Source organism: Rhopalosiphum padi, chromosome 4 (assembly GCF_020882245.1).
Source record: "Rhopalosiphum padi isolate XX-2018 chromosome 4, ASM2088224v1, whole genome shotgun sequence".
Lineage (NCBI taxonomy): Eukaryota > Metazoa > Arthropoda > Insecta > Hemiptera > Aphididae > Rhopalosiphum > Rhopalosiphum padi.
Window position 1 is genome coordinate 37,676,430 of NC_083600.1, and position 26,157 is coordinate 37,702,586.

At 30.6% G+C, this 26,157-nt stretch overlaps 1 protein-coding gene across 5 annotated transcripts in view; it reads left to right on the forward strand.

The window, feature by feature from the left end:
• The window catches only part of LOC132930863 (eye-specific diacylglycerol kinase-like), a 148,250-nt gene that overhangs the window by 30,400 nt on the left and 91,693 nt on the right, over positions 1-26,157 (forward strand). For all 5 annotated transcript variants that reach the window (XM_060996949.1, XM_060996948.1, XM_060996950.1 and 2 more), the window contains exons 2-4: positions 1,281-1,770; positions 4,468-5,103; positions 20,871-21,009. In XM_060996949.1, coding sequence (XP_060852932.1) covers positions 1,307-1,770; positions 4,468-5,103; positions 20,871-21,009 — 1,239 coding nt within the window. In that variant the 5' untranslated portion in view covers positions 1,281-1,306. The remainder of the gene's footprint in view (positions 1-1,280; positions 1,771-4,467; positions 5,104-20,870; positions 21,010-26,157) is intronic.

The following is a 26,157-nucleotide window of genomic DNA, read 5'->3' on the forward strand; positions in this document are numbered from 1 at the left end:
ACATATTAAATTATACTATGAAATTTATTTTATTGATTTTCACTTCGTACCCTTATTATGCTAAAGCTATTTTATTTTTTTTACATATTAATAAAATACCAATTATGAATTTAAGAAGAAAAAAAATGTGTTGATGGAAATTTTCTAGATTTGTAAAAATATATAACTACTATATAGGGTGGTATACAACAGTATGACGTAATATAACGGGAATTGCAAATATAAGTATAATAATGATATTCATAGGAATCTTTTTCATAACTGCTTTTAATAAACATTACAATTCGATGAAGTTATTGTGTATAGGTATACACACTTTATTTTATTCGAACACAACAACTACGATACGAAACGTAGAAAATACGTATTTTCGCGAAAACCCGCGCGAGGATTGCGATATCTAATATTATTAAATTATGTTTTTTTCGCGGATATCTCGCTGATGTTGTCATAACTGATTATGAATCGATTTAACGGTCAGTTATACATCAGAATTCGTCGACGTTGTAATAATAACATAATTAAACGGAATATCTGCACACATGTTTTCAAGTTTCAGCTCGACAAAGTGTATCCATCACAGTCGGTTGCAACTTAACGGTATCATAAGGATATATATATATATATATATATTATCATAATATACGTAAAACCGAAACCGATATTGTGCTCGTGCCGGGCCGGTTAGATGTATAGTGCGATGGAAATAAAAGAGAAACGCGAAGTCACGTCATCCCTTATATAGATCCTTTCCGATGTGTCTCGACGTCGGCTTACGCGCGGGTTACGTCGAAAGTGGGTCAAAAAGGGGTGGAAGCAATTGTTTGAAAATAATATTACCGCGCGTATACAATGGCGAATTTTACGTTCGGGTGACCTTGCGCAAGGCGGAAACCCGACGTGTACTCGGCGCGGCCGAAACGGCAGAGAGATGAAAAAGAAAAAAAATAATAATATGATAACATATAATAATAAATAAGACCTACGTAAAATAATCATTATTTTCGCACGCTCGTTAAGTATAATAACGGCACGGCGGCGACGAGGGACTGCATATTATAACAACGCGTATTTATATATTATTATATAATTAAACCTACCCCCACCCCCACCCACACATCCACAGGTGCGTTTGAAGTGATTGTTTCTGGAAATTATTGTTGTTTTGTTTTTCGTTTCGTTTCATTCCGACTTTGAATCCGACCGGATCGACGATCGCAACGGTTCGCATCGGTCGGTCGGTGCAATACGTCGCGTTACCAATGTGTGTGTATATATAGGCGCCACGGCAAACCTAACGTCGGTCATGGACCGTCTGCGTTCGACGTTCAAGCGGTCGCGGACGCCGACGGGCGCCGAGATGAAGACGCAGAACAGCCTGGAGGTGCCCAAGCAGGTGCGGTCGGTGTCGTTCGACGAGATCAAGTTGGGGTGCACCAAGCGGGACGAGGACGCGCGCAAAGAACGATCGTCGGGCAGCGTCGGCGGCGGTCACGCGGCGGCCGCGTCGTCGCTGCGCGTGCCCGCCGGCGGCGGCTCGGGACAGCGGTCCCGGAGCTTCGACTCGTCCGCCGCCGCCGCCAGCACCTCCTCCGGCGACCGGGACGACCCGGGTGTCTACCTGGAGGTGCCGTCGTCCAAGCACCAGCTGTTCCACCGGCGGCGGTCGTCCGGCGAAAAAGTGCCGGCCGCCGCGTCCTGCGTCCACTGCGCGTACCTGGAGGAGCTGTCCAAGATGAACAGGTCGTCGTCCGGCGAAGAGAACCATAGGTATTGGGCGACACGTCGCGATCGCTAATGCGGTGACGCTTTTTCTTATAATATGTCTTTTTTTCCACATCAATCTCGCAGTCTCCGTCGACACCGATACGGCGCACGCGCGCAATGCCATTCCGTCGTCGCAAACCGTCCGACCTCCAATATACGCGCGCGTATACTATATTATGCCTCCTATATGTGCGTACGATAGTATTACTATTGCTCCGACCAAGTGGGGTCCTGAACTTGACGTTTATATTTCGTATTAATTGCCGGGCCCCAAATTATATTAGGTACCTCTATACACTATGGTTGGGTCCTGGCGCGTAATTTGAAGAAAAAAATGCATCGCAATGTCAAGTATGCATAATTTTACCGCGTCAAATCGACCATATCCTAATAGTTACAAACAACACTACACCTGATCATCCCCCCTCCCCAAAAAAAAACATCTAATACCAAATTAGTGTGGTGACTAAAACAATCCAAGACTCAATTAAACTAAGCTATATTTTATCACGTAGTCTAGTATCATTCGGAACCCAACTCAGATGAATATAATATGTACATGTTGGCCACGGCTTAATAAGCATCTATTATCAATAAAAACGTTTTTCGACGTCTAAACAATGGTTCATATAGTATTTTCTAAGACATTGATGGCGGTCACGACAAGAGAATCATCCCGTTTCGACAGTGCGGGATAGATAGGGTTATGGGCAGAGGGTAGGTCTCGAGCGAGTGTTGTGTCACCGCGCACGATAACAATATCTTATTATTGGGACGCACGGTCGAGGCATGTGGGTATGGTTTCAATGGATATGGTTTGTAAAGGCGGAACGGGTATGGGGAACGTGGTAAGTGTACTGTACGAATCGGCGTATTTCTTTTAAACTTAGAGGATTCGAGTTCAGATGTCGGCAATAAGACCGAAAACGGCGAGGCTTATTTTACTATTGTTACTTCTGTAACGATCCCCCAGATTATTCTTGGATCTATTTATTTCGATCGTTGTAATATGAATACAATTTGTACTATATATATTTTTATGTATGTATAAACAGTTCAATATTTTTAAATAAATTGCTTATAACAAGCTTGTGACTCGGATTGCCATAACTCTATAGTCTACGCGCATATTGTTAATAAATGTGATCAACAATAATCTTAGTTATATAAAAATGTATATAAATTTGGAATTATAGTTTGCAAGATACGTTTTTATTTATATAAATTCAACGCGTATAAGTTTTGGACTGAGACTCAATAAGTCTGACAGTATTATTTATTCCTAAAGTAGAATCTGAAATATTATGTGATCAATTTAAAACTATGAAAATGTTCACGAAATTCAATGTTCGAATGTTTATTAAATTTGTTTATTCACACGTAAAATCTAGCTTTGAGAAAATTCATGAACATGGTACATCGTGAAATGACGGTATTTTTCAATATTCTTTATCGAAAATATGTTTAGTTTTACAATATTATAAAATACGTAATTACATTTAATACTGGCGATGTATAATGCATTGTCGAAGACTTTTATTTTATTGAAATTACGAAAGACGTATAATATATTATTATTATTATTATTATTATTATTATCTACGCCAACTGAATACCGAATCACGATGGAAAAATATATTTGGCCAAATAATAAACCGTGTATATATACTATATAGGTATAAAGATAATATATACTTCTATCATCATTAATGCTTAGAGTTATTTCTGTTCTTTTGGCCGACACCATCTCCGTTGTTCCTGTCGAACATGATAATGTTTTGCCGTTCATATAAAAATTCCGAACAGTGTTATCAGCGTTAAAATTAATTTTGTGTCGATAGCCCATTGAATATTCAATAATATTTTACATTATTCAGCAGGTATAACTCAATAATAATAATATTAAAAACGCGAAAATATTTGATTGAGCTCGGCCTCTTAAATAATATGTAGCAGTATAATAATATCGATTCCCCACCCCCACCCCGCTACACCACCCAATCATTAGATAATACGCTACCATTGTTGTCAGGGCTGCCACGTGTACACCCCGTCCATAATAAAATTATACGACAATTTTTGTTCGTTTTCAAGTCTCTCTCTTTCTTTCATAATAAATAACACTAATTTTTTATTTTTATTCTCGACGGAAATTTATTCGCGATCTTAAATATAAACATTTTACTCACACGAACAGTCGTGGTGAATGAACGTCGTTTTTTGTTCAGGAGAAGAACTAAACAAACAAACAATTTTCCGACACAAATAACAATAAACGAAGGTTTCGATCGCACCGCGAGTTGCAGTGTATAAAAAAAATAAGTTTTTGAAAATAATAATATTTATTATGATGATGAAGTTTTGAGAATCAGATTTCAATATTGAGGACTCCCTTACATACTATTATTAGAGTACTTCCCTTCCCAATTCTTGAGAACAATATACCTACATAATATATTATATTAGACGGATGAAATCGAATACGAATGTAGCGAAACCAGCCTTGTTCGGGCGACATCGAACGCGAGAAATCCGGCGATTTTTGCGAGTGGGTTGGTCGTGATGGTGAAAAATACGAGTTTTTTTGAGGGGGGGTTGGGCGGTACATGGCGACGCGTGCTATTCGGTGGACGACGGAAATTAGCCGAGACTGACCTACGCGCGTATGTGTGTGTGTGTGTGTGTGTTGTTTGAACGCAGTCAGAGATCGTTAGCGTCGACGTCGGCCAGCGAGGACATGGAAGACGAGGACGACCGCGGTTGTCAGATCACCGTCACCGTGGACACCGACCTCCAAGACGATCCCGCGGCGGCGGCGTCGGCGATCCGTTTGTTGTCCGTGGCCGACGGACGAGCCGGTGACGCATCGTCGCCGTCGCGCGATTTGGAGGAGGCGTGCGTCAAGAACCAGCTGACGTTGGAGCTGACGCCGCCGGACGAGTACCTGCAGGGCAACCGGCGGCGGTCGATCACGTCGCCGAAGCTGGAGCGACAGGAGGCGTTCGTGGTGAGCGACCCGGCCGACCCGGCGGCGGTCCGCGACCTGTTCCTCACGGTGCCCGACCTGAAGCGCGACCGGGCCGCCAGCATGGACTCGTGTTTCATCAACAAGCCCACGCCCGCCGGCAAACCGGAAGAAGTAGTGCCCGTGTCGCCCACGCAGCTGCTGCTCGACCCCAACTGCGGGCAGCCGGCCTGCAACAACATCAGATCTCGGTCGGTGGACATCGTGTTGCCCACCGACCAGCAGGCCCGGTACAAGGCGCTGTCCACCAACAATCAGACGTCGTCGCCGCCGTCCGCCGTGCCCGCGCACAGGGTGCCGCCGGACAAGGGGTGAGTATATATTGTTATTAATTGATGTTGTTGTTGTTGTTGTTATATTATTTATTACGCACGTGATTGACCATAATTTCGTTTAAAATATGTCGGCGAAAAGTTCGACTTGACGACGACGACGACGAGTGTTGTTCTACAACGCAGTCATGTCAACTTTCGTGTTTTTTTTTTCCGGTTATTGAGTCGTACGGGCGCGATAGCGCATCCGATCGCGTTTCTCCGGTGGGATTTGTCTCGATCACATTGACATTTCTGACAGTCTCACGCTTTTATACATCTCACTAAATAAAAATTATATTACACTCGAATACTCGATTTTAAATAACATGTTGTGTTAAGCGATCGTAGTAAATGCATACGTTTATCAGTTTAGCGACACAACGCGTACGCGAATCCGATTTTATTTTTAATCTAGAAAATATGTTAGAGCGCCGCTCGACTGACCGCCGTCGCGTTAGATTTTTAGAAAATTAATTAATGGCTTTAGTTAAAATAAATGTTCTAATACGTTTGTACTTAACTGCTGTCCAAACCGTTTGTACACACTATACGCAGTCGTTAATACTTACATCATCTCTCGAATATATTGTGTGGTCCGACATTTAAGATGACCATCTGTCGGTTCAATATTTTTAAACTATAATATCTGGACCGTCAAAAAGCACTTTATCTGTCTCGTCTAAACACACAATTATTCGGTAATTAATATTATTGTTATATCGGCCCGTCATGTATCGGGTTCACTTAACTCATGGTAGAACGCATGGTTACACAGAAAAACGCATGTATCCCATGCCAATAATATATCGATTTTTTCCGGAAAAATACTTCAAAAAACGGTCGGAAGTGATTATCTCGATTACGAGTTCTTGGACAAATCGCGAACTCCTATCGAAATTTAATACTAGTAGTACGTACGTATATAATATTATAATAGATGCGATACTATTGTTTGACTTTAATATTATATACATTGCTTATATTGCTTATAATAATATGATCGTTCAAATCATTGTTTTATAATTATCTATATTATAAAGCAAGTGGATATATAAAAAAAACCTAAAAACAAACATATTATAACGAGTTGAATGGCCAGTTTTAAAACGTTTTCGAAACACACATGTATCTATAATATTACTTATAATCATTACGCCGCGCGCCGACCACAAATAATTATGTGCTTAAAAATAGTAACTGGACTGGATATTATATTATTATACTTGTATAGAGGCGTGACGTCGTGACGTATCGCTGAAAATGAGAATTCATCTGGTAATGCACTCTTTAAAAACGATCTCAAATAGGTTTTCTATTATAACAGTAATACATTAGGTATACTGTTTAGTATAAAACTAAAAACAGGTCGTCCAAAATAAAAAATAGTGATCTCTTTGGTTTCGTCGAAATTCCAGTGAATCATTTCTTAGCAATACAATTCGTTATGAATAATATGGTTATTATAAAGTAGTTTTATGAAATAAAATATTATCCTTTACTATCTCGTGTGTTGGCGTGGCCAAGACAATATGTATTCTGTAGAATTGCATAAAATATGGTCTCGTGGACCAGGTTTAAGTTTTATTTCTAGGTCGTCAGTAAAATGTTAATAAAAATAAATAAATTTGTCATATTTTATTATGTGTTTTGATTTGGAAAAGATTACCAATAAAATCTGTTACGCTTCAATACGGCGATGTTGCATTAATATAGAATGCTTATAAAATGTGTAATGATAAAACGATAAAATTTGTATATTACAAACACCAAATTTCGTAGAAATATATTTTAAAATTTTCATTTATTTTTAATATAACTTGTATTTGTTTATTTTATTACTATATTATCTTATTATTAAATATTGGCATACAATTGACAAACGACCGCAATACAAATTATTAATTAATTTTTAACCGCGATTAATGTAGTTACATATTTAATTAAAATATGTTTCAAAATATAATACATTATAAATACGGGGATTAATGCATATATTATTATTATATAATGAATTAATATAATTTAGCCATCAGATTGTGTAATTTTTTTTTCACACAAACAAGCGTAACAAAATCGATTTTTTTGTTCTAAACAAAAATAATTCCAAGTATTTACATGTGCTTTGAGATATAACATTAATGTAAATATTTTCAAAAATGTACATTATAACGATGTCCTAGTTTTTACCAATATATCATTATTTATATTATATCTGCGGTTCGCCAAAAGTTCGTGGCAAAATGCATAAAATTAAATAAGAAAAAAAGTTTAGACGTTGTTTTGACTTGTGTTATTTAGCTCGACGACAAACCTTATTTAATTAGTAGTTTAAAACAAATAACTAACACAATAGTTTTCTAGACGAATCATACATGAACGATTTTTAATCTCCACGTTTATTTTTCATTTTTACCTATATTGGTCGAATGAGACATATTATACGCATATATTATAATGGTGTTGGTCACGTAAAATATTATCATTTGAGCGTCGAAAAAAGAAAAATGCAATCTTTCGACGTTCTTGCCGTCTTGTCGCGCAGTGTACATGCGCGGCACTATAGCCGTGTTTTGCTGAGTTCTCGACAAAATCGATTCGTCTTGTTGTTTATAATCGCTCATGACAGTGTATAATATAATAATAATAATAATAATAATTACTGTTATTATTGTAATAATAACGCCGAAGCTGTATAAATATACATAAATAGAACGAAGTTGTCAGACTTCAGTCAAATACCTAGTTATCTCACATCGACAGTCCGTATTTCACTTGTAGTGAATAATGGCGGTTGCGGGGCTTCGGTCCGGGATCTCAGGATGTTGCGGCGTACTAGAGACGATGGTCTCGGATCCCCGGAGTCTCTCTACTCTATGTATATAATACACGCACACACGTATTGCATATATTAACCCTGTTATTATAGCATTTATGAATATAAGCAATAAAATATAATAATATAGTCTGGCAAGAGATGGTATAAGTGACTCTACACGAGGTTGAAATAATTGGTATATTATGACGTAAGTCTAGACGGAAGTGTCTTCACAAGATAAACAATATATTATCAAGTTCGTTTTGTTAAGTAGTAATAATACTACTGTATAGTTTTATAAAAACCGCAGTGGATTAACGAGTAACACAATCTAAAGAGTGAAATTTCACGATTAAAAGTTATTATTTTCCCCTTTATTGTTTTTCCATTCGTTAATAGTACTAAAGTGTAGCCATAAATAGTAATAATAATTTTTTTTTCCACAATTTGAGTATACATTTTTAAGCACACTTAACCCGTAGTTGAATTGCTTGAATCTTGAATTTATTCGAGTTCTCGCTATAGAAACTTTTAAGTAAGTCTAGTAAATAGTTTTAAAATCGATTGTGCTCGCTAAGGATTTTACAATTGCGCAATCATTATATCGATGTTTTATTATTTAGAATTTACAGACCTATATAAGTAAACACCATGCGCATTATAATTTATAAAGTGCGATTGACCATTTGTAGTTGATGATTATAAGCTTAGGAATAATAAAGATTTATATGATAAATTAATGTAATCGTAAATGATTTTAAAACTTTATGATTGGACTCAGATCTTAACGAAGAAGTTAACGAAATCGGACCATTTTCAAAACAGCAGCGACTGCAGTGTGTAATTATACGTACTCCGCCTGGTTGAAAAAACACAATTTTAGTGGAAATAATAAAAGTGCATAATCTTTTAAAAGAAAAAACTCCATAAATTGAAGTGTGAAGTGACCAAGAGAGTAAGAGTGTAGTGTGGAACATCGCTTCATAGTGAATGCCATAGATTTGTTCATGTTAAGTTATAGATTTACGTCCTGAGTCTAAGGTTAAGTCTGGTTTATCGGTTATTTTCCTGTGTTTTATTTTTGCCGTACTTTTGCTCTATCAAATCATTTTCACTTCATCTTTCGAGGGTTTGCATATAAATTATTTAGTGATGCCGGACGAATCAAGTGCGTGAATATTATTATTTATTTGCGATCCTCATCGACCCCGATCAAACAAAAACCCATCGTCACCCATTTACCGAAATACTACGAACCGAGAGAGTCTCATCAAAGTTCACGTCATTATGTCAACTATATAATTCACAGGGATAGACAGTTACATGCATATGCTTCTACAGCGATTTTCTGCGTTATTTAGAATTAATTATGAAATAAATGCCGCGATGATGATTATTTCAATAATTAATAACTCCTTTGTATAAATTTGCAATGAAAATAATATCTCTTCGTCGATATAATATAACTAACTCGAGTTGGCAAAAACCGGTTGGAGGACGTGACCGCGTGAACGTCGTTAAGGATGCTCCATAGTAATAACGCCTAAAATAATTGTGTTTACATAATATTATTATAATGCGCGTTTTTTTTTTTTTTTTGTTCGACCATTTTTCGATCAATATTTACGCTAACCAAAAAACTTTTAGGTATGAGTATTTTTTTCTATATAAAACGCTATCGTACCTTCTACATGTGATAATATTTGCCTTTTACAATTTTATTTTATTTTATTGTTACTTGTAAATAATTACTCGAACGCAATAGTTTTATTTTTATTGTTATGTATTTTTTATACTCGTTTTTGTATAAATATTTAATCATTTTAAAACTATCAAGTTACGACCCTGAAGTATTTATTACTCAATCTTACAAGATGAAAACCATTTAATTTTAATTGTTTTTTTACTCGGTTTTCACTGTATTGCAAAGTTCGTGTATCCTATTACATGGTCTTATTATATTTTTTTCTTTACATTTCCAAATATTTTTACTTCACTATTTTATTCATGCTTAACTAATTAAGAGTGTATGCATTTTATTGACAAACATACCAATAATTGTTTAATTATAAGGTTGTTAGACGTTATTAATTATGTACAAAATGGATTTAAGAAAAAATGTCTAACCTATGACGTATATCTACTATTGTAGCTGGTAATGCTTGATACTTATTTGAAGTTAGTACATATACTGAAATAGGTATTAACATAAAATTGTCATTTCAGCAGAATAGCAGATAATAACGTTCAGAATTTCAATTGGTAATTGGTTATGCAAAAATGTATTATATTATGCATACAATTTCGATCGAATCCCGTCGTGTTTTGTTCTATTTTTTAGTATTAATACATATTTTAGCTGAATTATTAAACTATAAGTTAATTACAATTTAATTTAATCTTTGAACACGAGAATTGGAACTAAGATTGAACCCCTAGATTCATGATAAATAATAGTTATACATAATATATTATGTGCTGATGGTGAAGTATTTCTAATAACATGACATGTATGATAACTTTTCTTGTATCACGTAGATATTTGATATATTCTTAGAAAACATAACCTATACCTGAATAATTAAATTTCCAGTATAATTTATAGATATATTATAATACAGGTAGATACTATTTTATTTTGTGTGAATTAATTAAATTCCCATAACTTAACGTGAAAATAATAAAATACTACGTAATTAAGTTTTGGGCATAAAATAATTAAGTCCTAAGATTATTTTAAATAAAATACAAAATTTACCTTGTCAAAACAACTGTAAGTCGTTTTTTAAATGAAATTATTTTGATATGAATATTATTTAATATTATTTTGAGAAATAAAATAATATAACTTCCATATTATCTCAATAGGATATTAAAACTTTAATAATTATATTCAAAAAATTAAATTAACGTCTCACATTATCTTCCTGAAACGCGGGCCTCATTTACATGCTCTTTGGTATGGACAAATAATGATCGTAAATCCAAAATCCTTCTATTTTAAATGCAATTCTATGCTTTATTTATCTTTATTTATCAATTTATTAACATTTTGATACAAATTCAATGCATTCCTAAAAATGAGAAGTATTCATACTACGAAAAATGATATATATGTAAAAAAAAAAGCAGCTGTTGCTTTCAGACAAAATAATATGATTTTAATATACGAGTATTGTACAAAGTTTACTCATATATTTTTACCAACATAAGAAATTCAATTTAATCATTACTTATATTTATTTATTTATTTATACACAAGACGTAAAAACTGAAATATATACATATTTTACATAGTACTATTTACCCATTAATTATTATATTATGTCTTTAGTAACTGAATTATACATAATATATTACACGCATAAATAAATTTTTTTCAATCAACATGAAAAATAACGTTTTTAACTACACCTGTAGAATTATTTTATTACGGACAGTAGTATTACCTAAGTCTATTAAAATGTGAAAAGAAGATGATTATTTTTTGTAATTTGACTAGAATCAGTATTTAAAGATGGACTAAATTAGGTAGTATAAATCGATTAGACATAATATAATTTATAACGCATTTCGATATGTTTACTGATACTTATATCATATTCTCGTGTGACCAAAATTTAACTCGATTAGTAATGTATATCATTTATTCCACAACGGAACCAACAGTAGAGAATTGAATTACCGATATATATATGTACAATATACATACATATCATACTCAGAATTCTTAAGTGCGCATAATGAAAGCGCATTTGGAATTGTCAACGCGACATTTCGGAATGTGAAATATGAACGACTCGCAGTAATCACGTGGAGGTGATCGTGACCAAGTGACCGCGCGGGATGGCGAGTCACGATATTCTATCGCTATAAATATAAGCGATCTATGAATTTCTTTCAACGACGTAAATTAGTTTACAGCCACACGGCAGATGTAATACAGTTTATTTATATCAAAAGTATAGATATAAAGCGCTTATTGTAATATAATGAAGCTGATTAGGATATATAATAATATTAATAATACATGGTGGGGCACTGAAACGGCCGATTTTAAAAATAGATTTTCTCAGTAGTAATTAAGATAAGAATTCTCACTAAATACTATTAGTTCAAAGACAACATGCCATTTAGTAAACATGGAACAGTGGAGTGGTAAACAAAGTGCTTATCATGACGTGCGACATCCCACACGGCCCGAGTATCAATAAATGCTATTCAACAAATTTTTGGAAATCGCATTATTTCCAAAAAATAAATGGTGATATTCATTGGCCACCTCGATCACCGGATTTATCAGTATGTGAATTCTTTTTGTAGGGGATATTTAAAAAGTAAAGTCTATGCACAGAAACCTCGAAATATTGATGAACTAAAACACAAAATTAAAGAAGAAATTTCCAGTACGCCTTTGGAAGTGATACACCGTGTAGTGGAAAATATACGAAGTAGGCTAGAAGAGTGTTTGAGAAGAGATGGCCATCATCTTGAGGACATAATTTTTAAAAAATAAATGGCATGTTATATACTTCATTATAATAAATAATAATTAATTTTTATTTGGTTTTTTTATTTTATAATTTGTCTATGAAAATCGGCCGTTTCAGTGCCCCACCCTGTATATAAACTACTGTAAGCTGGTACGAGAATCCTAGAAAAAAAAAATGAAAATTGTGCGTTTGAAAAAGAGCGTTTGTGAAAATATTGTCGATAATAGAAAAAAATTTAATATTTTAATTAATGTAAAATTGATTTATAAATAAGTTTATTATAATACGTTGGTGTTTTAGTACTGACCAAATGACAAATATAGTTAACTTAAGATAAATGTTATGAGTTCATATCACTTGGTTTGAATTAATATAATATGTATTATTTTATAATTTAAGTAGATACAAATGTGTAAAGAGTATACGAACTGATGAATTGTCACTGTCGGTTGATACTATAAAATATGTACATTTATCAGAATCTAGGGGAAAATATGATACGCATTTTACTCAACATGTAATTTGGGATGGAAATTGTCCCACGGGCTAGCGTGATTCTTGGCTGAGTTGTTTCATAAGCTATGGATGTTTTTAATCGAGTACTAAGTATAACAATGTGTGGTAATTAATTAAAATTCTAGCGCGTATACAAATATGTTGACATCGTTTAACTCTAATGGGATAACACAAAATGTATACGGATTATGGTGATAATTTATTGCGTATGGCTTATCCGCTTGATGGTAAACATGAATAATATTTCGGTAAATATTGGCCGTGATGGCATACAACCACATTCACGGTATACAGTTACATATTATTGTGTAATTTAATAAAACGTGGATTTTGCGATTCCGACGGTACCTATTCGAGTATTTCAAAGGGCGACAATAGTCTCAGACATCAGTTGCAGCACACAGTGACAACGGACGTTGAATTTCGCAAAACACATACATATTATTCATATTATTAAATACATTCCAACTGTACGAGCCCACCCGGCTTATTTAAAGTTCATACGCAAATGAAAATATTATTATTATTATAATTTCCAATAATCAATTGTTTTTATAAAGTTAAGTTATTTTTTCTATTACATGAATTATAAACAAAAAATATATTTTTATACCTAGAAATAATTATTTTTTATTTTTTATTGTACCTTACATATAAAATACAGTCAGTAAAAATAATAATAATTGTATAACGTATATGCGTTCAAATTGAAATCGCGTTGGAGTTTAAAAAAAAAATGAACCATTAAGAAATGCGAATAACGAGAAAATGAAAGAAGCTAATGACGTTAAAACATGACATCAAGAAAAAGCAGATGGCGAAACGATCAATCATCCTCAGTATAAGATAATAATAAAAAATAATAATAATAAAAATAACCTGAAAGTAAAAATTATTACAACGAAATAAATACCATAGTCAGGCCTTATGTACAGTTTTTAATTTTGTGTTTTCAAAATATACCAAGTGATTGTTGTACCCTAGTAATTAAGCAAGTACCTATACACTTTTGTTTGTGCGTCTATATCAATTAAAACGTGGAAAACGCCAATAATAAAATATATAATTATATTTGTCTTCGAAAACTCTCGGTCCGCTTTAATTTTAACGATGGCGGAGTGAAATTCTGTGTGGTAGAGAAAACACGGTTGGACAAGCCGGCTAAAATGTCAAAGTAAGCTGTGCACTTGAGGCAATGACTCGTTCAATTTTTTAAACTCTTTGGCCGTACGCGTGTTGTTTGTGTTTTGCGAAAAAAAAAACACCATAATGTAGAGCCATTGAAGTGTAAGTGAAATATTAATTCACTGTGATTGCAGACAATGTGAAAAAAAAGTTTGTAAACGATATTTTATTTATGTATTCATTCACGCCCAAAAACTATATATAATTGTACACTATTGGAAAATATAGTGACCGTAATAATTTAACGTTTAGGGGTATAGAAAAAAAATGTATTGGATCATAACTAAAAATCGGAGACGGAAAAACGATTCACTAAAATGTAATGAACTATTCGCGAATCACTAAATCATGTTTGAGAGGGGACTAATATTGATTAATCGAATCATTAAAGTGATTTTTTAAGATAATAGGCATTATAAAAACAAGGGTCCAATTCCAACTTTAACTTTTTTATGGAAACAAAAAACTCTAAAGGAAACTTTTTTTTTGTAGTATATTTAAATATTTTTATAATCCATATAATGTATTGTTCATTAACTTTTTTTGTACCTCGTGATGACTGATGAGCTAAATTTATTAATCGAAAAATATATTTTAAACTTGATAATCAGATTTAAACGTATTTTCAAATAGTGGAATATTATGCTCTTGCTCTATATTATAAGTTTCTTATTTGCATTATCGGCGAATTAAAAATAAGATATTTAATTTTCTCCTGACATGGACAATAAAGAAGTTATAATTATCGACAACAACGTCTCAACGTTATTAAAATTCTAATTTTTAGATAACTATTTTGTTTCGTTAGGATGAAATTAATTTTACTGATTCGATACTGAAACCGAAAATCCAAAGTCCTACCTGTACGTGTTGAAGGTACACTACACATATTACGTACGAATAATTCACACGGAAACAAAATTTAACTACGTTTATTTAGGTTAATACACGCGTAATAATATTATGTTAATAATAGATTTACTACGACTGTACTTCGTTAATTTTATGTAAAGCACAAGAATGCGTGTGAAAAAACATCTGAACTTTACTATAAGGACAATAAAACGCTTAAATCCGCGACACGTTGAACACTATTCACACTGTGATCTTTTTATATAATATTATGTCAAATTACACTTATCATAATATTATTATATTAACGTTGACGAATATCGAAATACATAATAGATCGAAAAATGTTATATAATTAAGGGAAATCCCCCAGCTTAATTGACACCGATTGAAGATTAAATTATATATTATAATTATTCAGAGTTCGAAAGTTTACGTCAATTGGTCATAGACAGTTTATTTATTTATCATGATAAAATTAGTCAATTCAAAGGACAGTGAATAATTTAAATAATTTACGAATAGTAGGCATAAATAGTTTTTTTACTATAAGTTATTGATAATTTTATTTTATTTTTTTTTTGCATAAAAATAAACACTATTATATTATACACACTATAAGAAAACTATAGTATGGTATAAATATTATAAAATTTCATCGTACACCATTCTTAAATTTAATTACATAGAATTAAAATTAAAATACTAAATAATTTCACTAATTTCTACAATATGCAAGTACCTACTATAATAATTGAAAATATACACAAGTCACAAATATAACGAACAAATTTTATATCAAGTTTATTTTATTTAGTCTTAAAATGAATGTACGAGTATTATTTATTTAAGTAATATTAAATAACTGAAAATTTAAAAAAAAAATTCATTGTTCGATAATCTAATATTATATTTTTATTTAAATTTAATATCAGTTTAGGCCAAATTTATGTTCTATTATAATATATTACATATATAATATTATTAAATCTTCTTGTATACCTATATATTACGTATATAAATTATATTTAATGGGTATAGCATATACACTGTGACGATTCATAATATCTATGTGTATTACTCGCTGGAGGTGTGTGTTGAGGGAAACGAATATAACCTAACGAGATATAAGAACCACGGGACTATTATACGGGGACAATATGTTTTTCCTTCATCTAGAACATTATATATACCGTCGTATGTTTTTAGGCGCATTGCGAAAGTTCAAACTGTCGGTTTTTGCAAACTCCACACGTACGCTCCTGGGGTTTTATACCTACGACCGTACAGTGTATAATATAGTATTTCGGTCGTTTCCAAAAACAACGGTTAAACAGTCTCGATGCGGTAGATGAAAAACATCTAACGTTGGAGGTTTATAATAAAATAACGTATAAATACGGATTTTGCGTTTTACTTAAGGCGTTTACCTCTTGTTTTGTATCCGATTCGATTTACGTTATTTATGTATGTATTCGTCAACACGGTGCATCGTGTATACATTTTTCTTTTCTTTTTTAAGTACCTCTGAGAACTTTATCAAATAATATATTTATTATTTTTTTTAACAAAACGTACACAGAAAGGTTAATAATTATCGTTATAAAAATAGGTATAGTTATAATATAATACCGTTATGAAAAAATAAATATATATATTCAAAATTGACGCGAATATGTGACGATAGTTTTTCAATTTGATCGAATTAAAAAATTTACGTTACTTCGATATCGACTACAGAGTAATTAATGAATTTATTAATGCTTATAATTAAATCGAAATGAATGAATGTCTACTATACATTATGTGCGACAGTGCGATACACTTGAACTTTATACACTGCATTCTGTTATATACAAGAAATTCACGATATAATTATTATGATCATTTACACTTAGTTGTAATAGCAGAATGAATCAATTTTTTTTTTTTCAAAGTTATCAATATGTTATGTATTATGTACTCATATATTATGTATTATTAAGTCAAGTATTACACTGTGTCATATATACAAAATATAGCTGTGGTATGTTCCACTAACAATTGTATTATCATATTATTAGTTGTAGTAGTATAGTATATATTTATTTCATTATTTGTGTACATCGTTATTTTATTCGTTAAAGTAGGTAGGTACTCATATTTAAAAAAATATTTAATTCATAATATTGATGAAATATTATTTTATTTACATTTTAATTATTAACTCTTTAAAAAGTATACTACTAAAATTTATGTTACATTAATAAAAAATTTACTTTTCTAAACTAAATATAACTTAATCTTAATTCGAAACTATCCTTTATCAATTGAAATAATTGGAAGACCCACTAAAACTTGTAGCTTGAAACTTATTTCTGATGTGCTAACCACTATATATGTAACCTAGCTACGTCCTACATGCATAATTTATTTATTTTACATGGTGTTATGGTCAAATGAAATAATTGAAAATGGGACTTGTAATAATTATATTATGGAAATTTATGAAACTTGTTTCTTCATTAAAAGCATATAAATGTACACCTAAGAATTAATATGCTTTAATCAAAAGTAAAATATGTTTATTACTCCCGTAAGAATGATTACATTTTACAATTTACATTTCCACCATAAAAGTATAAAAATTATCAAATGGTATATTGTGTTAATTTAAGTAATTATACTATATTTTAAATTAAAATTTTTCTACTACGTTTAATTTTAATACAACTAGACTCGGACATAGATTAAAACAGTAGGTTTTGCGCGTCTAATAAATTCTTCTCAGTTCACACTAGTCTAATTTACATTTAGCACAAAAATGGAGGTAATAATTTTCATACAAAATTACCCGAGTGAATATATTTTTCGCCAACAGATTATGTCTAAAAAATATATAACTATTATCAACAAAATATAAAATCTCTTTATTATTTTGACACAATAAGCTATTTTAAATTATTTTTTTCATAGTATACATCAGTTAAATAATAAAAATATTACACACACATAATAATCTACAGTCTACAGTACCTATAGCGTTTAAGTGAACGTATTTCAGTTTTTCATTTAGGGCATAGCATCATATTCGAAACATTATTATTATTATTATTCTATATAATACAAGTAAATACTATAAATAGTTTTTGTTCATTATTTAACCATTATCGAAATATAAGTTGCTAAATATAAGGTGCTGAAATCTAACCTATAACCACAGTAGCGGTGGTGTCAACTAGTAAACGAACAATTTTCCATTCACTGTGATGACATAACTATCTAGATTACGTCTTGTAACCATCTGCCGTTAGTACGATCGTAGACGGTTTATTTGATAATATTACATAACAAACGACTTTTAACGATATCAAGTCTGGTTCCGATTTCAATTTTTGTTTTCAATCTTTAAAGACTATGGACTATAATAAATGTCCAATAAGTCTACTCAAACACCTTTAAAATGTCGCTCTTAGGAGTGTGATCTCAGATAAAATATATACCTAAAACAGGAATGTTTCAAACTGTAATCATTTAATTAAATTGGACGAATAAAATCTCTTATAGCTCATATATGTTCTCATATAACATCTTCAGGACTCTAGATTAACGTATCCTCTAGCGTTCTTATGCATTTTTTGTTTTCGTAAAATTATATGAATCCAAATAATTTAATGAATTGCCTAAGCATTTATTCAAAATTTAATTTACATTCATTGTTTTATTCTCTGTTAATTCTTTTTTCAACCAACTTGACTCTTTGAAACACGGAAACTATTTTCTTTAACAAAGATTTTCATTTCAATAATTTTAAGTATTAAATTATATAAATTTAAAATGTGTTTATAGAACAATATATTTTGTCGGTATACATTCAGAGTTAGAAAAGTTTGCAAAATTTGGCAAAATAAGTTTGTAAATACGAAAACTCCTTATTTTGTTCCGAGAGCCAATTGAAGTTCTATGACGTCATTCAGTTTCGAGTTCAAAATAACTTTCTCGTTAAGAATAATTACAACATTATTATATCCATGTAATGGACTTCCAATGTTTTACAAATTAATAACTGTATATTGTAATTACCATTACTGCAGGATATTGTCTCGTATATACAATAGGACCTAAAAAGTTTTGTTTTTAATACGAATGTTTTCGTTTTCATTTTTTAGTTTAATTGCCACTACACCATGGCCATAACAACATCGATTGAAATATAAGTTACAAAATTATTTTAATAGCAAAAACAATATAAGATTTTATTATCATATTTTTTCATAGCAGTACGGTAAAAAGTCTCACTGATTTATAACATGATTAAATTGCATTTATTCTCGGTGGCAGAAGAAAGCTTATTTTATGGCCAAAATTTAAATAATAAGTTATACTTACATAGCCAATGTACCTACAAACGCTGTGTCCACTTAATACCATCAACCAACATCTGTTATTTATTGTATTGCATTATATTATACAAAGTAGGTACGTTTTAACGAAAAATGTGGTGGACGACAGCGAATTTCTCTATGCGTAATATGTGTCTAATTAATCTCGTGGACACCATGTGTACCTACACATATAAGTACAATACCACAGAATACGAGGAGTGTTGGTGACATTATAACACAACATTTTCCCCACGGAGGTGTACAATTATTTAGAGGAGCGACCAAGCTTTAACAAATTATGCACATATTAAAATATCACCGTTTCACCAGAGATAGAATCGGTCACGCAGTGAGGGGGTTGATAAAATAAAACCACCGTATGACGAAACTAAACAGTAAATTCTTTACCAATGTCCCAACGTGCTATCTGCCACTCGATATACATCTCACAATCTGCTACTTATCGATTGTTGAACGATTTTAAACGAAGTATTAAAAATATAGTAATTTTGGTTTATTGCAATATTAGATTAGGTACTAATATAGATTAAAATAACCTGCAATATATATTGGTAAATATCATTATTATGATTTATGACACCAATTAATACAATTAATAATTATTTTAACTAATTATCAGTATATACTAATTTTAATTTTACAATAAATAGTCGAAGAACTAATTCGATTAAATATCATTGGTCTACTTACATACATTTCACCAACATCGATTTTGCTACGAAATGCAATAGAAAATCCATACAGATGATTTGAAGTTTTAAGTTTAGGGAACTCAATATTGAATAATTGTTTTTAATACTAAAAAAATGTAAAATTATATATACCAGGAATTTATAAAGAAGTGTATAAACTAACATAAACGCTATGGATAATGTTTTATACAGTATTATTATATTTACAGAAGAAGCTAATATGTTTTTGACTAAGACAGTTTGATTTAATAGAAAGCCCATCAACAATTATAAATCGGAGATTATTTGCATTCGAAAATGTATATTATTGTTATATATTTAGTTATTTAAAAAATAATTGTGTAATATTGTATTTTTGCGCACAAGATTAGTTATAATGTATAATTTACATTATACCTAAGCCATATTAAGGAATATTTAGTGTTAAATAAATAGGTCAAATGGATATGTATTTGCAATTAATTAATTAATTTGAAGAGTAACCACGATGACCGCAAGTAAACATTGGTAGCTGGCGGAATCGATAGGTTGCTTTTAAACTACCTTTACCTACTGGCTCTCTGCAGCCATTAAACCGAGGTCCACCAATCAAAAGCTCATGTAAGTGCCGTAGGTAAACACAATTTTCACCCAAAATTTACATCATATTATGGAGAAAAAAAAGATCAGTGACCCAATCTGTGATTAAATTATTGTTTGGCATTTATTATTTTAAGTAAAAAAAAAGGTCTTGTCAAATGTGCCCTCTTGTAATATTGTTTTCGTATAGTATAATTGTATGGTCTATGATACCGATTTTGATTGTAACTATTTTGCAATGTTATAGAGCCACCGGAACCGATGGCAACGATAAACTCTTAAAGATTGTGCCCGATTGGACGGAAGAAGCTGCCAACGACGATCACCTGTGGTCTGTAACGTCCCACAACGTGGACTTCTGCTACATTGGCGAATCGGAGTGCTCGGTGAGTTGTAATGTCAACATATTTGTGATATGGTTTTAGATGTTTTGCGTTTAAGAATTGTTTCTTATATAATATAATAAATATAATATACACCGCTGTAAATATTGTAAATATTTATACTCGCGAACATCCAACACACTACCTATATATTACATGTAGGTATATAAACATTCAATATATTTATATCGTAAACGCGTTCGTTATTCTGAACAGACCCGTTTTGAAACCATTTTTATGTCTATTATATTATGTTATCCCTTAAAAGTTTTATCACAACACGTCACACATGGTTGCCTTAGTTTTATGATTCTGTGTGTTATTAAAGTTCATAATGGGTAACCAAAATTCGTAAATAAAAATTATTATTTCTAGTCAACCGAATATCCAAAATAAATACGTATAATATTATACATGTATGTTTTTAATGAATACAATATACATTACATTATATTATTACGATTATCCATAAATAAAATACATTTGTGTCATTATTGATATTTTTACACGTAAATATTACCTACCTACAGTATTTTCCATTGTTATTGGAAACTTTATAGCTTTGCATAAATAATAAGATTGGTTATTAGATCTAAACCAATGTGTTATCATTAATACACGTATTTTAATGTAAAAATGTATATGAATATGCACATATTTGAACACAGAAAATGTCTAAAATATGCGCAACCATAAATTATTAAACTAATGAATATGCAACTAGAATTTCAATTATTTATCAATATGACTTGTTATTATAAATTACATATACATTTAATACAAATTTAAAAACATGGATCAAATATTTAAAAAAGTATTGATAAATACTTTTAATCAAAATTTTGAAATCAAATTTATTTTTAATTTACTATTGAAAACGTTTTTAGATTTACACACCAGTTTTAGTAGGAAAAATAACAATGTGATAATAAAAATATAATACTGTTATAATATGTTTTGGTTTTTAAATGGAATAAATAGAAACAAAAATAAAAAACAAATATTTTAAAATAATCGAAAAATAGAATAAACAATTATTAAAATATATATGGATGTTACAAATATTTACAAAATTAGTATCATTTTTTTATGGCTTCAAATGGTCATGAAATTTAAAAATTAATTATCCATAAAATAATTATTAATAAAAATATATAAAATAATGCATCATCAGGAATAGTGAACCAAGTATCCATTACCTACTAAAAAACTCAATCAATATTGTTTAATTTACAGTCGGCAAGTGAACACCTAAACTATATTTATGAATTGATTGTGGAAATATAAAAAAAAAATTCTCATGTATAAAATATACAATATGCATTATATGTATGTAATGTACTTGGCTTCTGTAAACAAAAAATGATATAGATTTGTAATATTTTATGACCACAAATTTAATCACGAATCATATTTTATTTGTAACGTACGTGATGAACAAAAAATACATACAATATTTTGTTATAAGTACTTATTTTCATTTTTGTAAACTTGATAAAATATGAAAATCATTATTTCGTATACTTGGTTGTTTAACTTTCATCTAGCTTTTTTATTCTTACATTTTTTTTGATAATTTAAAAGTTTATTTCCTACCCTGAAAAATTACCACAGAAGAAAATTTACTGAGCTATTTAAGAAAAGTAAATTAATACCCAAAATCAATTTACGTTCCGTTTAAATCGTCTGACAGTTCACTAAATACATATAGAATATCCAAACAAACAGAACCATAAGCAAAACTATTATCCTACGAGAGAAAAGATTGCTAAAATCATTATATTATAACTATGGATACTACACGACCTATTTTGACCAAGTTTGGCACGATGGACATACTCGAATGACCTCGTGTGTATATATATATTTATATTATATTATTTAAAGTCTTTCCTCAAAGACCGACTTTTTACTATGAGAAAATTTTATATCACTACATAAGCATAAAATCAATGTAAAAATACCTCAAGGGAATGACCTTAATATTTATACCACTGACTTCCCAGAAGTAATCTCACAACTTGATCAACTTACACCAAAATACCTTTAAATAATAACAAATAACAAAACTGATATGTCATTACTTAATATTATATAAATTACAAATCTAGTGAACCTAATGAATGGAAGATCACGATAAGTTTATATATTTTAGTTAAAAAAAAAAATCGATGACTATTGCTTAACAACATACCTAACCAAAATAATTATTCGTATTACATAGAAGTATATGTATTATATATATATGATAATACTTAGTTGGAACCCAATATGACTGAAAAACAATCCTAATTGATGATGACTCATCAGTAAGGAGTTAATAAACCTAAAACCACGCCTGCATGTTTCATTTAAATGTTTTTTTAAAGGGTTTTGATAAATATTTATTTTTTTCATGTTTAAAAAATCTAAATTGATACCGTTTTATTGTAAAACCTTTACTAATCCAACTCTATTACTTAATAATATATTAATATTGATGTTTGATTTTTTTTTTTTCATTTTATAATTGTTTTGACACATTTTACATCAGATACTGTTACGTATCAATGCCTTGGGGTTTTATATACAAGTATTTCAATTTTTTACTCGCTGATAAGTTTGTTTACTTTGTTTCCCAATGGAAATCAACATGACAATATCACTGTGCTTGCTAATGCTACGGAAAAATAATTCAAAACCGAGATAAGATAAATATGTCAAACAAAAGTTTATCAAAATCAAAATTCATTTGTCTCATATCAGCTCAATCTCTAAATAAAAGCTTTTCGGTATAACCACAATGTTGTACATACTACATTACTATATTATTATATTATGCATATAACTCTTGATGCTATTAAATACTTTATTGTGTAAAGTTTTACAACTAACACTGCGGTTATGGTTTTACTTTCAGGAAAACATGTTTATAATAAATAGACATTAGACATGTACACCAAAAAAGTATTTTAACCGTAAAACAAATATTTTCGGTACAGGAAATTGAATAAGTAAGTGACTCTTCCATTCGGAGATCTAACTCATTAGCGTATTCCATTCTACTCACAAAATTCAATCTGATTTATCTCTAGTTATATAATATTAACATACAAATAAGTCCCCAAATTCTATTTGTTGGATTTGACTTGACAAAAATTGAGCGAAAATTAATCATTTTGATTAATTTATTATAATTTATTATGCCTATAATATAATAATTATGATACATCTTATTGATATACTTCAAATTTCATCTCTGGTTTTACTCTAAAATCTATATCCAGATCAATAAGACTTAATTTTTGTTTATTACTGCAGTGAGTTAGTTTTTTATGGAATTGTACTATTAACATCGTAAATTATTAATATAATATTAAACATAGCAATCGTTTCATGCACTACGTCGTCATTATGAATCGTTGACCTGGGACGCAATTCAACTGACTTCTGATGCAAATTTTCAGTCCAATTAAATCTGTAGTATACCTACGTATTTCCATCCATAGACTATTTTTACGTTCTACGTAAAGGTTTTACATATATATTAAAAACACACATTCTCAGTGACCGCCTATCCCATTATTTGCGTTTGTCATAATAATTGCGTGTCGGTGGTTCGTTTTTCGTTTTTACGTGCATCGTCTATAATTCTGGGAATAGTTTTCGATTGATTTGTGTCCCAACCAATACGTTTAAATAAGCAGATACTTTTTATTATACTATGTTTTCTCAAGGATATAGTTATAAATTACTAATGCAATTAACTGTGGCTTAAATCGTTTCCATCATTCTTGTTTCATCGTTGTGTCGTCTATAAGAAAGTGGTCCGTGTTGGTGATGCATGAGCCATTTAACATTTTTGAGACGTCGACCAAAATATGACAATTTATTATAATGGGCTATACTTACATAACCTGTCTTGTACATTTTATCGTGATAAACTTTTTTGAAATTAACATCTGAATTTCGATTCTCACCTCCTTGCGTGCTTTTGTGTTTCATATTCATAAATACTACTATATTAGTATATATATATATATATATGTAGGCGTGACTTATAGTTCACTATCAAAGTTTATTCGACCTACGGGTAGATGTTAACATAACATTATCATAATATTTAAGTTTTACCATTAAAGTTTTATAATGTACGAATATTCAGATTTCCTACGCCAACAGTTGTCTGTAACACGTATCATTATATATTATCAACATCAGTATTATTAACTAAAAATTTAAAGTGTCCGAGAAACAGTTAAAATTGACAATGGTGATGATAATTATTATAACAATTTAAATTATAATAGTACAATATTTGTAGATCCACGTAGAGTTGTTTTCATTTTTTGTTTAATTTTCAATTGAATTATAAAAAAAAAAGTTGACTAACAAAATATAACGATGTCACGCAAACTAATTATTTCATATTCTACATTTCAATTAATTTACGGTGCGGCATGAAAAAAATGCTGGGCTGTGTTAAATTAATTTTCATCGTCCAATATTTTGTCATGTTATTATAAAATATGTATTATGTATATTATACTATGTTTCAATGTTGAAAATATCTCTCTCAAATAACCGTTATATATTAGAATGGTTACTGCGTATACATCCCTTTTTGACGTATCTATTAACATTAATATATAACGATGAGTGGTTAATATTGTTACTACTGTGAGTAATTTTCAACATCGTAACTCCATTATGCATGTTTAACATAATATTATTACTATTATTATTATTCTCATTATTATTATTATCAACCTTCCTAAACGTATAAAAAAACACTATGTTATTTACACTAAATCGACTATATATACAGTAACTAAAAATACAACTATTGTATATTTGCATTATTGATGTACCTATTCTATAACTGCACAATTAATTGTCTTATTAGGGGGGGGTGAAAACTTATTTATTATTATACACAATTATATAACTACCATGACTTAGAAGTTAAATTCCATATTAAATATTTTTAAAACTATTAAAATCTAAATTAGATTTATGTGTGAAAGATAAAAAAAAAGTATTACTATACCAAAGTACGTAACTTACGCTATCAAGCTTATTTCTTATTAATCATACAAACGCAATATAAGACCAGTCAACAAACTTCGAACAAAAAAATGTAAAAATTAATAACATTGATTTTAATTTAAT